We start from the raw sequence: 15,564 nt of genomic DNA, 5'->3' as shown, positions 1-15,564 counted from the left end.
CATCCATGACAATTTTTTGTCTACCGGGGTTATGAAGATAAACCTCAGCACCAACTTTCTGAAAGAGAGCCATCAGTTGCCAGGTTGCATGTGTAACATTGGGTTTAACAAAAAAAAGTCATTCCCACGTGAGATTTTTTAGCATTTGAGCGAGCTTGGTCATAAACATATTGTCGCAACAAAAAAAATCCAAAATACACTAGCATTGCTTTAGGTCTCTCAGTTTCATTAGTTGGTTGTTTCTTGAGCATTAGGGGGAACCGGTGTGCGAGTTGGAATTCCATATCCCCGTCCCATTTAGTCTGCTCAGGGAATGCGCCTTTCAAGATGAACGATCTGGGGTGTTCCCCCTCAAGTCCTTCCGGGATCTCTAGAAATCACAGGTTGTTCCTCCTTTGCTGGTTCTCTTGGTCTTCTAACTTTGACATAACATCGAGCATAAGGGCTCCTAGAGAAGCGCTTTGTGTTTTTAAGAAGTTGACCTTGGTCTCAAGGTTCTCCGTCCTGCCTTTCACCACTGTTAATCAATCTGTGATCTCAGCACAAGTTTTATTCAATTTCAGAATCCCACCTGAAGCTTTTTGGAAGCAACTCTTGCCCAGCAGCTTTTAGTTTGGGATTCCTCTTGCATCTACTGAATACAGTGAAGAATGGTGCTAAATGAAGGTTCACCCGTGCTCGACCGGTGCTACACTAAGTCCAATACCCAAAGTGTCAACATCATTTTGACCAAGATCATGGTTACCTCCATCAGGATAGGCAATCTGAGTAGCCGAATAGTCCCATTTCAATTGCCTGCTATTCCTCCTCCTATCTCCTTTTTCTTTCATTGCGGGGATTTCTTTACTTGCATCAATAATTGATCCGCAGTTGAAATACTACTATTAGTGTCAGACGCCTCATCGTCACTTGAGGAGATTTGGCCTTGGTTAAAGGAATCCGAGCCATCGGTTAACGAAAATAATTTCTCCCCAGGCTTCTCTGGAGAAAAAGCCCTTCCTTGCGACTGGCCCTCAGAATTGAGCCTAGGACTGAGAGCAGGGGTGATTACTTTTCTGGTGCTGGTGTCCGTGATCTGTCCCCCCTCCTCTCCCTGAACGGGGTCCTGTAGGGTGTCCTGTGATAAAAGATTTCCACATGGAGATTCGGTAGTGATTTTAGAGCACTCCAACCCCATATTCAATGACCCTTGCCTGGGAGGGGCAGCCAGTACTGGAGGGGGGTGTGGGGAGGGGGACTCTGAATATACCTCTTGATCAAGATTACCACTGTTATGCCCTGACCCAACCATGGTTCCACACGAGGAGTCTACCATTTTACTGCCAGCCCTCTCCACCTGGACATCAATTTGGGGTGGCATTGCAGATAAAGGCACAAACAGACTTGCAATAGAGGGCTGCAAAGACCCACCTTTCATCTGTGCCATGCCATGTGTAATCCTCAGTAATGTGTTTATTCCCCCAGTCTCCAACTTGCCCTTTCTGGGGGCCTCTCGAGGTTTGATCTCCTTGGCGGTTTCTGGTGCCCGTGGCTCGAGTCCTTACGAACTTCAACCCCTGGCTCGTCATAGCCTCGGGGGAGCAAAGTCTCAGTGGCATCAGCAATCAGCCACAAGCAAGCCGCCAGGACAGCAACGCAGCAACAGTGACAAACCAGGGGGCTAATATAGAGTATTCGGGCCACAGCAGCTTCCAGCTACCACAAAGACAATCCGACCGGCGAGACCAAGCTGCACTGCTCAGTCCGGATAGTCAAGCACAGCAAAGCCGAGGCATGGAAGGCACGATGATTGGAGCAGAAGATTAGTTAGACATCATCTTTGCTCTGGCTCCACCTCTTTGCTCTGGCTAGGGCTGGTGATTTTAACTGTAGAATTTGTGATTTTAGTGGTTCAAGTGTCTGGGGGGCTGAAAACAAAGATTAGCAGCCAATGACCAATTTTTCTCACTCTGCTTATGGGGACGCACTGAATGGTACTCTGATTTCCCAGGATTTGATTCCTTTATTTGACTGTGTTAATGATTGCAATATACAATATTAGTTCTTTGTGGGAGGAAGAAATGAAAGTACAATTGATTTTGTTTTTCTGTCCAGTAACTACAGCAGTCTCGTTCTGGACTTTAAAATTGTGTCTAAGTGTACTAGTGATCACAACCCTTTAGTAGCACTTTTTAAATTAGGTCCACAGACAGGGACCCTAAAACCAACCGTCTCCCCTATTGAATAAAACCCGAATAAAGGGTTACGGAAGACATGGGATCTGGTAAATCCTCTGGATTTCGAGGGAAAAATTGTGAGTGAGAACATTGTCCTCATGGAAAGGTGCCTGACTTTTGGAGGTGAGCCTGCAGCCGTGGTACAAGATTTTGAGGCACTTTGTTCAGCCATCTTATCAACTTTATCAGTTAGATGCTCCAATAATACTGCTACACCTGAACAATGGTTCAACAGTGACTGTACAAAAGCTCATAAAGAATTGAGAAGAACCCTAAATTCCTTTCCCCCACAACAAAGAGTTAGTCAGGGCATCTAGAAGGAGTTATAAGGCTGCTATTGCCCAGAGAATGGCCTAGCTTAGGAGAAATGCCTGGTCGGACCTACTGGTTGCTGGGGTTCAAAAGGACGGGAAAAACTTTGGGAAATCATTAACTGCCCAGTTTTCTCTGAGGCCCCTACAAAAAAAATGGATTTCCTGATACCTGGGGGTGACTAGGTGTCTCATTAATTCTGCATCTTCAATCCTTCAAACAGAGTTTTAAATCCTGAGGACAGGGATGTTGATATGATCAAAGACATGGATCAAACTTTGCAGCTCAGTAAATCAATCTACATCAAAGATGTGGAGACAGCGATAACTCAGGGAATTTACCTCAAAGAACCTCACCCGGGCAGGGTTCCTCTTGATTTATTCAGGGACAATCCCAGCCTGGGGGCGTCCCTTTTCACAAATATTTTTAGGGCCCCTATCATAGGTCCTCTGCCCGCCTCATGGAAAGATACTACTATGATCCCTATCTTTAATAAAGGGGATAGAGATGACCTGGCCTGTTATAGGCCAATATCCCTAATTGATGCAACAGTAAAGGTCTTGGGTAGGGTTCTCCTGGCCCGGTTAGAAGAGTGGACTTTACCAAATAATGTGCTCTCCAAAACACAGTTTATGTTTATGTGGGGAGTGGGCACAACAGAACAGTGCTCGAATCTGTCATTGACTGTTATTAAATACTCCAAGTCCATGAAGTGCTGTTTACATCTGGCCTTCATGGACTTATCCAGTGCATTTGATACCGTCAATCGTGACAGATTGTGGAGCATAATGGGAGATATGGGGTGGAGGAACCTTAGTTGTTTTATTGCGTAGGCCTCGTTTCAACACTGCAGTCAAAATACGTTATGGTAATGACAGTGAAAGAGCAAAATCAATTGTCTAGACGGAGGGGGTCCATCAGGGCTGTATATTGGCCCCCTTCTCATTTCTCATTTATAGAAGCCCACTGTTAAACTTGGGGGTCTCTAGTTGGCACAGGTATGCAATAAAATCGCCCGTATCCTCACATCCCTCCCTCCCCCTAGCCTCCCCACCCGCAGAAACATTACTCAGCCCCCCGATCAGACGGGAATACGTCCCCAACTCGAGACATTCAGGCCAGTAACGCATAACGAGGTGGACGCTACCCTGAATAAAATAAAAAGCGGATCTCCTTTAGACCCTGCACCCTTGAGATTTCTCAAAAACGTGGCCCCCGCTATCACCCCTACACTCACGGAGCTTATCAACTGCTCACTTGCACAAGGATCAGTTCCCGACAGCTGGAAAAGTGCAGTGGTGAAGGCACTCCTTAAAAAACCCCAGCTCGATCCAACTGATATGGCAAACTACCGACCCATATCCCTCCTCCCGGGGATTAGCAAGATCACCGAGAAACTGGTGAATAGTCAACTCTCCCGATTTCTCGAGACAAATAACATCCTACGGCAATCCCAAACCGGGTTCCGTCCGGGACACGGTACAGACACCGCCCTGCTTGCCGTCATCGAGGAAGCAAGGCGCATTCTAGACTCAGGAGGATCAGTGGCAGTGATCCTTCTGGATCTGAGTGCCGCCTTCGACACGGTCAACCACCGTGTCCTTCTTCATCGATTGGCGACAGCAGGGCTCACCGGGATGGCACTCAGCTGGATAGAGTCCTTTCTTACTGGACGCACGTTCCAGGTCTGGGACGGGGAATTCCACTCGTCCACACTTCCACTTACCAGCGGGGTTCCTCAGGGCTCCTCCCTGAGCCCCACACTTTTTAATGTGTATATGGCCCCTTTGGAAGATGTGGTATCACCATTCGGGATAAAAATCGTGAGCTACGCTGACGACACACAATTGGTCGTCTCCCTATCCCAACTAGACGACCACCCAGACAAATTACCAAACTGTCTCACCGAAATTCACGGGTGGATGTGCGAATCGTCATTGAAACTCAACGGTTCCAAAACCGAAGTGATGCTCATGGGCAAACAATGGGCGACCATCCCCCCGGCGATCTGGCCAGACGTGTTCGGGGAAATCCCCTCCCCGAAACACGAAATCAAGACCCTCGGAGTCTGGCTAGAACCCGACCTTTCAATGAAGACCCAAGCGGCCAAAACGGCCGGGACCTGTCTTGGGCTTCTGCGGACTATCCGCAAAATCTTCCCTCTCCTACCGCCCGTGTCCAGGAAACTACTAGTTCAGGGCCTCATAATGTCGCGGTTAGACTACAGCAATATGGTCTACCTAGGTGCGCCGGAAGCTACCTTAGCGAGACTGCAAAGAGCCCAGAACGCAGCAGCTCGCCTAATCATGAGCGTACCTCCCAGAGTATCCGCCAAACCCGCTATTAAGGCTCTGCACTGGCTCCCAGTCCGCCAAAGGGTGGAATTTAAAGCCATGTGCACGGCCCATAAACTAATCAATGGATCGGGACCTGCGATTCTCAGCGGCTTGGTCACCCCCTACACAGCACCGAGAGCTCTACGGTCTGAGAACGAGCACCTGGCCAACATCCCCAAATTCAAGAGAACACGTACCGGAGGCCGACGTTTCTCTGTAAAAGCGTCCACTGGTTGGAACTCCCTCCCACGCTCCCTCAGACTGGAGCCCAACTACCTGACGTTCAGGAAAAAACTTAAAACCCTCCTGTTTCCTAAATAAACCCTTCGCCCTTATCCCCCTCAGCAGGTTTTAATCTTCACAGCGCGGGGATGCCCTCGGGCCACCAGGCGCTCTACAAGTTGCTAAAATAAATAAAATAAATAAATTGTGACAAATAGGGACCCTCGCCTCTAGTCAGGGTAAGGGGGTACACTCCTAAAATAACCCCTGCTCACCCCCTTGGTAGCTTGGCACGAGCAGACAGGCTTATCTCAGAGGCAGTGTGTAAAGCATTTGTGAACACATACAGTAATCAAGTGACAACACTACCGATGGACACCATACAGGTTTTATATAAAAAATAAGTATTCTTTCTATAGATTTAACACAAGACCATAAACGACAAAAATCCACAATACTGTAACTTTAAGGTGGTATAATTTAGCTTAGTTCTCTTTAGTTCTTAAATGCAACACTTTTAGTTCAATGTACCTTTAGATGCGACACGCAGGGCAACGAAAGTGTTGCAACGATGTTGATGCGATGAAAGTTTGGTGCAAAGAAATAAAGACGTGAAGATCTTCCTGATGCGGCTCGCTTCTCCGATGTTGCGAGAGATCTCGGCTCGATACATCAGCTACAGCGGCAGCACCCTTGTCCAGTGATGCGACGACATTGGCTTTGGCGGCAACACTCTTCTCCAGCGATGAGAGATGCTTCCGCTCGATGCGACAGTTACAGCGGCGACACCCTTGTTCAGAGATGCGACGGCAGCAGCTCCGACGGCGGCAGGCTTCTCCGTGGATGCAAGGCGCTTTTCTCGTTGCGGTGCAATGCGACAGCTATAGCGGCGTCATCCAAGATGCGACGGCAGCTGCTGCGACGGCGACACGCTTCTTCCTCGATGCGAGACTCTTCTCTTGATGCAGTGCAATGTGTCAGCTACGATGGCTGCAACGGCGACACGCTTCTTCGGTGTTGTGGGGCGCTTCTCGTGATGTGGTGCAATGCGACAGCTACAGCAGCGACACCCTCGTTCAGTGATGCGACGGCTGCGACAGTGACACGCTTCTTCTCCGTGAGTCGCGCTTCCAGCTCCTTGTGACACGCAGTCCCTCAGAAGGCCCAAACACAGCAGCAGGCACTTCCAAAGAACTCTGGGGAGCTGGTGGGTGAAGTCTGTTGTCCCTGAGACTTCAGCAGGAGGCACGGTCTTTTCCAAGCCCTTGGAGATCCTTCACAAGTTGAGCAAAAGTACACACAAAGTTCCTTTCCCCTCTCTTTGGCTGTAGGCAACCCATGCAAGCCAATCCCCCAGTTTCAGGGATAGTCTCTCCTCAGTTTCTTCTTGGATCCTCTCCTCAGCAAAGGTTTCTTCTTGTTTATTTATTTATTTATGGGTTTTAATAGCGCTGGAATCGACTCCAACTGGAGTATCTCTGCGCTTTTGGGCCGGTTTGTCCTTCATTCATTGTGGAAAGAGAGAGGGTTAAGACTAGATCTCATTTTTAAACAGCAGAGTTTTGAGTTGTTTTCTGAATTTCAAGTGTTCAGAACATAATCGAAGAGTTAAAGGGAGACTATTCCACAATGTGGGTCCCACCACTGATAGAGCTTTGCCTCCGTGCCTGGCCTTCTTGGCGCGTGGCACTACCAGCAGATGCCCATTACTGGATCTGAGCAACCTGGAAGGAATGTAAGGAGTGAATTTCTTTTCCAGGTAAGAGGGACCTTGTCCATTTATGCTCTTGTGGATCAAACAGCATATTTTAAATGTTGTCCTTTGACGGATTGAGAGCCAGTGTAGTTTTTCTAGGAGAGGCTTTGATGCTGTTCTTGGAGGGGCATTAAGGACCAGGCGAGCCGCCGTGTTTTGTATTACCTGGGGTCTGGCCAACACCCCCTCATTGGCAGAGAGAAGCAGGCCATTGCAATAGTCGATCCGACTCAAGACAAGGGCCTGCACTAGGGTTTTTCTGAAGGGGTCCGGCAGCAACGGGAAGACCTTTCCCAAATTGATCTAAATTCTTGGGATCAGGGTCTCAATACTTATACCCCAAAATCCTTTGTCCGCAGAGGGGCCTTTGCCTAGTCCAAACCAGTTCTGGTCCGTCCTGGAGCACTTTGTTTACATGACTCCTTCTTTCCTTTCAGAGTGCAGGGCAGAGACATCAGACGCACCACAGGAGGTGGAACCAGCATTGTGGAGGAAAGGCACAGCCCTATTCAGGTCCCAGGTGCAACTCCTCCCTCCCGTCTGGATGCAGATCTCTCTATTCACCACAGGGCTGCCTCACCCTGTCTCCTGGAATTCCCCAGCCCTGTCACTCAAACTCCAGACAAGGAATACACAGCCTAGCAGAGGCAGGTTTGAATGGTTAGACAAGAAAATGCCTACTTTCTAAAAGTAGCATTTTCAAACACAGAATTTTAAAACCAACTTCACTAAAAGATGTATTTTATCATTCTGAGTTCAGGCATACTAAATTCGAATTTCTACCATGTTCCCTGAGTCAGTTAGGATTATAAGATGTAATAACCAAACTGCCCATTCTGGCCTATGGAGAACAGGTAGCCTTGCAATAGTGAAAAACGAAAATGGCTGTATATCACTATTAGAACATGCCACACACACCAGGGCATGTCCTACCTTATCCTTATAATGCACCCTGCCCTTGGGCCTACCAAAGGGGTATCTGATATGAAGAAAAGGGAAGGTTTAGGGACTGGCAAGTGGGTGCACTTGCCCAGTCAGCATGACAGTACCAGACTGCACGCAGGCTCTGCAATGGCAGACCTTAGACAAACTTTTACAGGCTGCTTCTGTGGGTGGCACAACCAGTGCTGCAAGCCCACCAGCAGGTTTTGGATTTAAAAGCCCTGGGCACTCCTGGTGCACTGTACTAGGGTCTGACAGGTAAACCAAACCAGCCAAACATGGAATCACAAATTCATACATTAATTTACAATAGGGAGAGCATATGCACTTTAGCACTGATCAGCAGTGATAAAGTGCCCAGAGTCATAAAACAGCCAACATCAGGTCAGAAGAAGTATTAGAGGAAGGCAAAAGGTTCAGGGATGACCCTGCGAAAAGGGCCAAGTCCAACACCCACCTACTACAAAAGAGTTTAGATTGGCAAACATGTCACGTTACTCTACGCAGATTACGCTGTCCTTATTGCAAGGACAGCCATGAGCCTCCAGAGATCTTTAGATGCCTGTGTAGATTTTATATCGTCTTTGCAGCAAAACTGGGACAGAAGCTTGTCAAGGAAATGACCACACTCTATAAAGCTAAATGCCTCTCAATCGCTACCTATGGGGCTAGAGTGTGGGGTGTTAGGAGTTCTGGCAAGCTCTAATTAGTGGAGAATAAATGTATCAGAAAGCTCCTGATGGTCTCCAAGAGTGCATCTACCTCCTGTGAATCAGAACTGGGTCTGGAGTACATAGAGGATCGCATTGATCATGCCCCCTTGGTATTATGGGTGAAAATCGGGCGCACACGAATTTTCAAGATCCATTATTATGGATTGTCTCTCTGTCTCCATCGCTGAGAGGCTTCCGTGGTTTGGCTACCTGAAATGTGCATTTAGCAAATTGGGTCTAATAGAGTTTTTAAATGATCCTTCTAAAATGCCATCTCCAGCGAATTCCTAAATTAAGTCCTTGTATTACACACGCATTAGTGCACGCCATTAACAGCTAATGAACCTGCAAGGCTCCTTGAGTATGGGCAATGCGAGTCCCCCTGCAAAGCAGATGCAATTTTATCTATCTTTTCCTCTGGAGTCGCAAAATAGATTTTACTTAGCGAGATTTTGTTTGGGCAAGTTGCACTTTCTTGTAGCTTTCCCCAACCAAGGCGGATGGTATGATAACCTCCCGCATTGTCCTTGTGACAATTCTGCAGAACAGTCCAATTTGCACTTTGTCCTGTTTTGTGCATTGTATAAAAATGTGAGATCTAAATGTTTGCTCCCAATACCGAGTCCTTGTCACCCTTTCTCTCGTACAGAAGGCTTCTGTTATGTACATTCACTTGACTCTTCTGATATCTATGTCTCTGTCCTGAATTTTATGACAGGTGTGCTCAAAATCCATAGAAGATATGGCTAAATGAGTGTATTAAAATGTAGCGTATGTAGTGAGAATGATGACTTCTTGAAAGCTTGCACATGCACTTTGTTTAATTCGCAGGATGGGGATGTGATTTTTCTGGTCTCATGACAGTATTGATGCGAAATGATTGTGGGAACAGATTTAATGTGGGCGGGTATTTTTATTTATAACCAACCTGCCTCCACTTTTTGTCTTTTCCATTTGACCTAGTGACATGTTAATAAATGTGTATATTCTCAATAAATTATGCACTTTTACTCTTGTTTTATCCCACTGTATGAATTATGACGTGTGCTTTTATGATTTGCTTGTCAAATCGAATATAGTTTTATGACTTGACTTAGCCTCCTAAGGTCTTTGAAGGTGACTGTTGAGTACTGCTAGAACATTTCTTTCTTTAGTAATTAAGTGGTGTTTCTGTGAGGCAAAACTCAAAGATTTAACAAGCATGATATTCAGTGCTATATACCCCTACTCACCTAAAATGTATTATAAAATGTGCTCAAAACTACCTACCGACAGCAATGAAGGATCTGTATTTCATAAAGTGAAGGCACAGCAGGAGTAGAATCAGGTCAAACCTTTTTTCTGTTATAAATACCATTACAAATTCTAGAGTTTGTTTTTTGGTACAGGATTCAGATTAAAAGTTTTACTTATCTGCACCCTTAGGGTCTGCTACAAAACCTGAAATGAAAGCCAATGGCCGGTGTAGGGAAAACAAAGGCAGCAAGCTAGCTGGGAAGGGAGCAGTCTGGTACCCATGGGCTCTGAGTACTGACCGCATGTGGGGACCGCAATGCTGCAGCAGGTGGCTGCCTAGAGAAAAGGGCGTGCATGCAGCTTCAACACCAGGGGCTGCGGCAGCACCATCCTCATGAGGTGTGTCCACCTACCATGGCCAAAGCAGATGGGGGCATAGAACTGTGACTGCGTCTAGACCTGGGACAGCAACGGGGCGGCGGAGGGAAGCCAAGCTGGCACGAAAGAGGTCAGAAGTAATTCCATCCCAACAGAATCAGTCCAAAACAGAAGTCGCAATGAAGCAGCCCAAGGTTGGATCATCAGCGCCAAGGCTGGCTCACTGGCATCTGGACTCTCTAAACTGGAAGTTATTAGAAAACAGACCATAAAACAGGCAGAAGGTTTAAATGCAGATGTTGATCCAGATCTGTGGGCAAGAGTACATGAAAACAAGCATACAATTAGACTGAGCTAATTTAACCTTTGCTGGCTTTTGAAAAAGATCAAAAATAGAAGCTAAGTTTTCATTTGCTGCTTTGCCTTCAGTGCTTCAAACAGTAATGGTCAAATATATGCCTTCGGTCACAAGGAAGGATGCTTTCTCTGTGCAGAAAACCACCAGGTCACGAATATTGACGGAAAATGTTTGACGTGAAGACGTGGGCCAAGCTAACGTTTTTCAGTTCAGATGTGAATAATGCCTGGCAGGGTTGAAGATGTGGCTTCTAGTAGACTACCTCGTATGTGTGCATGCTGATATATGTCATTGCCTGCATGGAAGCCCAGACTATGTGCTCCAGACTGCCTGGTGGCAGCTAAATTGGACATAGAAACACGTGGTGTGGGATGCCGCCTTATTACGTGCACCGTGACCCAGACTCCACGCCCCAGACAGCCTTGCTGCCTAGAGACAGCTAAATTGGACTCAGAATCCCACAGCGTGGGACTTTCCCCGACATGCGCCCTGGCAAAGACTGGGCTGGTTTTAGCCCGCCTTAGCCTGGAATAGTCTGGGCCACCCTTGTGGCATCAACTTTTCAAGAGAGGTATTGTTACTTGCTTCATTCTCTTCTGTTAGTCTCCATTGCCCTTCCAACGCTTGCATTTACCACCGCACTGGCAACTTTACATTCCTATCCCTCTTGAACTTTTCAGGGGCACTTTTTAACAGTAAGAGCGAGCTGAAGTGACCAACATTCTAGTTTATAACCATCACTGAAGTGATCTAGTGACATAAACTCTCCCACCTTGCATCAACGGAAGGCTCTGCTCTTGCTATCTGGTAGGGATTTGCTTGTATGTGTGAGCCAAGGTGTACTTAGAGGACTGTGTTAATCACTCTTAACTAGTAGTTGAAAATTCTATCCCTTGGTGCCCAAAGCATTCTATAGTTTTTGTTTTTCTAGAGATCTTGTATGGGATCCTAATGATAGGGTAAGGTTGCAAAGTACTGAGGAAGTCATAGTCCTTCTCCTCCTAAAGATCCTCTCTTGGAATGTGGCTGGATTGGGCTCTAAAGTGGAAGGGCCCGATTCACAGAACAAACTTAAGACAAAATCCTAAACTTAGTACCATTTTGGTATTCACAGAATGCACTTTCTACTTCTGGTATTCACAGAATGAACTTACTCCTTTTGCGATTCACAGAATAAACGTACTAATTTTGCTATTCACAGAATGGATTTACGACTACTAACTTTACGTCCGCACTCGGGCTGGAAATCCCGGCCCGGGGGCGGAGCTTCCGGCCCGGAGGTGGGGCTTCCGGGCCGGAGGCGGAGCTTCCGGGCCAGAGGTGGGGATTCCGGCCAGTGGTGGAGATTTAGCCATGGCCAAAATCTCCACCTCTGGGCTGGAAGCTCCGCCTCCGGCCCGGAAGCTCCGCCTCCGGCCCGGAAGCTCCACCTCCGGCCCGGAAGCCCCGCCTTCGGGCCGGAAGCTCCGCCTCCGGGCCGGAATTTCCGGCCCGAGTGCGGACGTAAAGTTAGTAGTCGTAAATCCATTCTGTGAATAGCAAAAGTAGTAAGTTTATTCTGTGAATCGCAAAAGTAGTAAGTTCATTCTGTGAATACCAGAAGTAGTAAGTGCATTCTGTGAATACCAAAATGGTACTAAGTTTAGGATTTTGTCTTAAGTTTGTTCTGTGAATCGGGCCCGAAGATTTTAACTGGGGCACTTTTATTGACCCTCTCGACATTTGCCTCTTTCAAGGGAACTGGCAACTGGGCCCCGTTTTTCGGTCAGGATGCTCCTCTTACTCTAAAGCAGCTGTACATCCAGGAAAGGGGAGAATGGCAGGGGGCTTAACGTTTTGGATAAAGACATCTCTGTATTGTAACATCAAAGAAGTGAATATTGATCCTAATGGCATCATGGGTATTAGCTTAGAATTATCCCAGGGTCATAGGTTTAGGGTTCTTAATGTCTACAATAGAGCCTTTGACCGTAATTGAGAAACAGCCATAATCCCACTGCTTGCAAGCTTTTTTAGTAGAAATTTCTGTGAAAGGACTCCTATTGATAAGAAGTGGTTTCAGTTCCACATTTGAACTGTTAGCTTATTGTCCCCAAATACTTAAAAGGTGACAGTGACCACAAATGGGGCATACTGTACCTGGACCTCCCTTTCATCAAGTGTTTAGTAAGAGCAGCCCAACTTACTGCATTTACACCAAGCTGGGATCTCCAGGCCTATAATGGTAGAACTCCGCTAGATAGAGCAGGTCTCCACACATTCCAACGCACTGGCTCTTCCAGTCGCATAGATAACCAGCATTGGCAAAGCAAGTGAGTCTGGGTTTAATGTGCTAACATATTCAGCATAAGTGCATTATAGCCTGCAAATGTAAGAAACAAAAGGTTGTGGTGATTGAAGGCTCCAGTTTCGGTTTTGCCTGCACAGCGCTTGCGCTGTGCTTGAGAAATCTATTGTTTTTACTATAAACTTAACAGGGACTAACATTCCACCTCCTCTCTTTCCTGGCTTCTCATTGGTTCATGTGCATGCCACTTACCTTTCCTCTATTTCTGTTGGCTGTAGCATATTTTCCTGCTTTTACTAATGCTTGTTCCTCATCTGCTTCTCTTATCAGTTTCCCGACACCGAAATACTTTTAACATCTGCTTTGGTGGAGCTATATTTTCATAAAGTTTTGCCTTTTACTCTTGCGGCATATTTATATAACAATTTATCACCCGAAGAGATTAAGTGATTTTCATAGAATCACAGGATGTTGCCCGGCACCACCGAGACTCGAACGGGGATCCTCAGCTCTCAAATCAGCAGCTCTGGGTGCTTTATCACATTCTTTCCACTCCTGTGTTATCTGTCAGGGAGCTCTTTCCTTCTCCCGGACGATGATTGATGAAAACAGCTCTTTATTTACTACATAGGTGAAACCGATGCATTACTAATGCTTGTTTTTGCTATGTCAACTAAAGTTCAGATAGCAAGACAGCCTTCATTTTAAACCTACTTTAGTTTCTATAACATAGAACGAGAGTAACACCTATAATGAAGACTTTGTTGCCATCTGCCCTACCCATCATTTAAACTAGGCACCGAGAATAAACGGAGAGCAGGGAAGGGTGGGCTGGGGGAACGAGAGGTGGTAGGAGGAACAAAAAGCACACAGGGAAAGAAGGGGTGAACAAGCTCATCAAAGGTAGGGGAGCAGAAACAAGGAACACGAGAGGTGGTGGGATCCTTGACACACAGGAGAGAGGAGGGAATGTAGGGAGACAGCAGGAGCAGGCAGAGAGGTGTATCGCTGTAAAGTAGTCCATCATTGCAGTTCAATGTAAACAGTGAATTGGGGAGAAAAGATACACCCTATCAACCACTAGCATCAGGTGAAAGCGAAGTACTTCTTTGGACTGAACCATGACATGATTAACAACTCTCAAGAAAGTGGCTGTAAAAGGTTGGTCAGAAAAAGACATTTGTTGAATATGCGGAACCAAAGCCCACTCTGAGTATTATAAACAAAAGGTCTGTTTGCCAGGTGCGCTCTCAACCCTGTCATAAAAATAGAGCTAAGTTATGGAGGTTATGAAATGACAAAATAGTTTTAGGTGTCCTGGAATCAACCTGGTTGTTCAAAGTTACAGGATTTATTCCCCGAAACATGAACACAGCTATACTTTCTATTTTAAGATTTGTTCAAATGTATATGCATTTTGTCTCATTGTTTGCTTTGTTATAGGTATAATGCATCACTGGAAGCATGCTGTTTGTATCCTGATATTGCCTGTCTACCTCAAGGAGACATGACGGAAGTAAGCTGCTGTAAATTATGAACTTCTAAATAAGTGTGCTTTTGTTGGATTAATTTGTATTGTTTTGACTAAATCCCCAAACTACAGATAATAGACATGCTCATGTCACACTATACATTGAGATATTTTCATCAGATTACATTTATTATATGCTTTACATGTGGCTCCAGGGTGGCACTATGATATAAAATTATGAACACAATCATCAAGCATTTAAAAAAATTATTCAAAGTGATGGTCTAAAGTTATAGTGCAGGAGTTACATAGCGAGCCATTATATCACAGTCAATTCAATTTCCGTCTTTATTCGATCATTATCAATCATGAAAGACACACATAACAATACAATATAATAAAACATAAGGTGGCTTAATACATTTTTTTTGTTAAAAACCATTTCATTATAAAATTCTATTATTAGTTTAAAAGAATATAACAGACATAAAAATACTAAGGAAAAAATGAATGTATTTTTAAAAAGGGAAAATTCATAATACCAAGGTTTTAAAATCATGGTGGCGGAAGCTTAGTGGAGTCTCATTGCTTTAAGCAAATTTGCTTAACAAAATTAGAGAGCACATTATAATGTAAGCAGGTTACATAATACCTTGCAAATTATTCCTTCTAAGGGCCCAAGTCCAGCTCCAAAAATGTAGCCATAGCAATAACTACAACTTCAGAAGTGTCAGTTTTTAAAATGCGTAGCGCCGTTAGGCATGATCTTGTCCCGATCTTATTACAAATCGGTTTGAGACATTTCTGGCGAGGGCCCTTATATGCCGGGCACACAAACAGAACGTGTGGTAGAGTCTCTTCCTGACTTGGACAAGTATGACATTTTGTATCTTGGTCATCCCCCCAGTTGTTCGTAAAGGATTTTATGGGGAGTGTGCCCACCCTAAATTGGTGAAAGAGTTTTCTATCACCAGGGCACGTAATTACGTCCCAATAGGCCTCCAACTTGTATTCTCTCTTATGAACAAGAAAGAGGCTTGTAAGGGAAGCACTAATGACCGAGGACAAAAACATTTGATAAACCAAGTCCCTAAACAAGACTTTAAAGTCTTTTTTTGATGGAAACAAACTCCCTTCTGGGTCCTCCCACAAGTGAATGAGACCCATTTCTGATAGCGTGATCTTGATCTTTTGTAACCATATAATTTTGTTGGATTTATCAGCTTCTCTAATAAACTTGACAGCTTTTGCATAAGGTGCTAACTTCGGAGTAGTCCATATTCTTCGCCAGTAAGCGAGTGGTCTAAAACCCGCTACTTCCTCAAAAGAGATACAAC

General features: G+C 45.5%; 1 protein-coding gene across 3 annotated transcripts in view; it reads left to right on the top strand.

Moving 5' to 3' along the window:
- LOC146805541 (ATP-binding cassette sub-family C member 5-like) overlaps nucleotides 1–15,564 on the top strand; it is a 1,766,780-nt gene that overhangs the window by 897,552 nt on the left and 853,664 nt on the right. For all 3 annotated transcript variants that reach the window (XM_085622799.1, XM_085622798.1, XM_085622800.1), the window contains one exon: nucleotides 14,200–14,272. In XM_085622799.1, the coding sequence (XP_085478925.1) occupies nucleotides 14,200–14,272 (73 nt within the window). The remainder of the gene's footprint in view (nucleotides 1–14,199; nucleotides 14,273–15,564) is intronic.

The sequence above is a fragment of the Triturus cristatus genome, chromosome 8 (assembly GCF_964204655.1).
Source record: "Triturus cristatus chromosome 8, aTriCri1.1, whole genome shotgun sequence".
Classification (NCBI taxonomy): domain Eukaryota; kingdom Metazoa; phylum Chordata; class Amphibia; order Caudata; family Salamandridae; genus Triturus; species Triturus cristatus.
The sequence above is the reverse complement of the archived record's forward strand: the minus strand, read 5'-3'. Positions and strand labels throughout refer to the sequence as shown.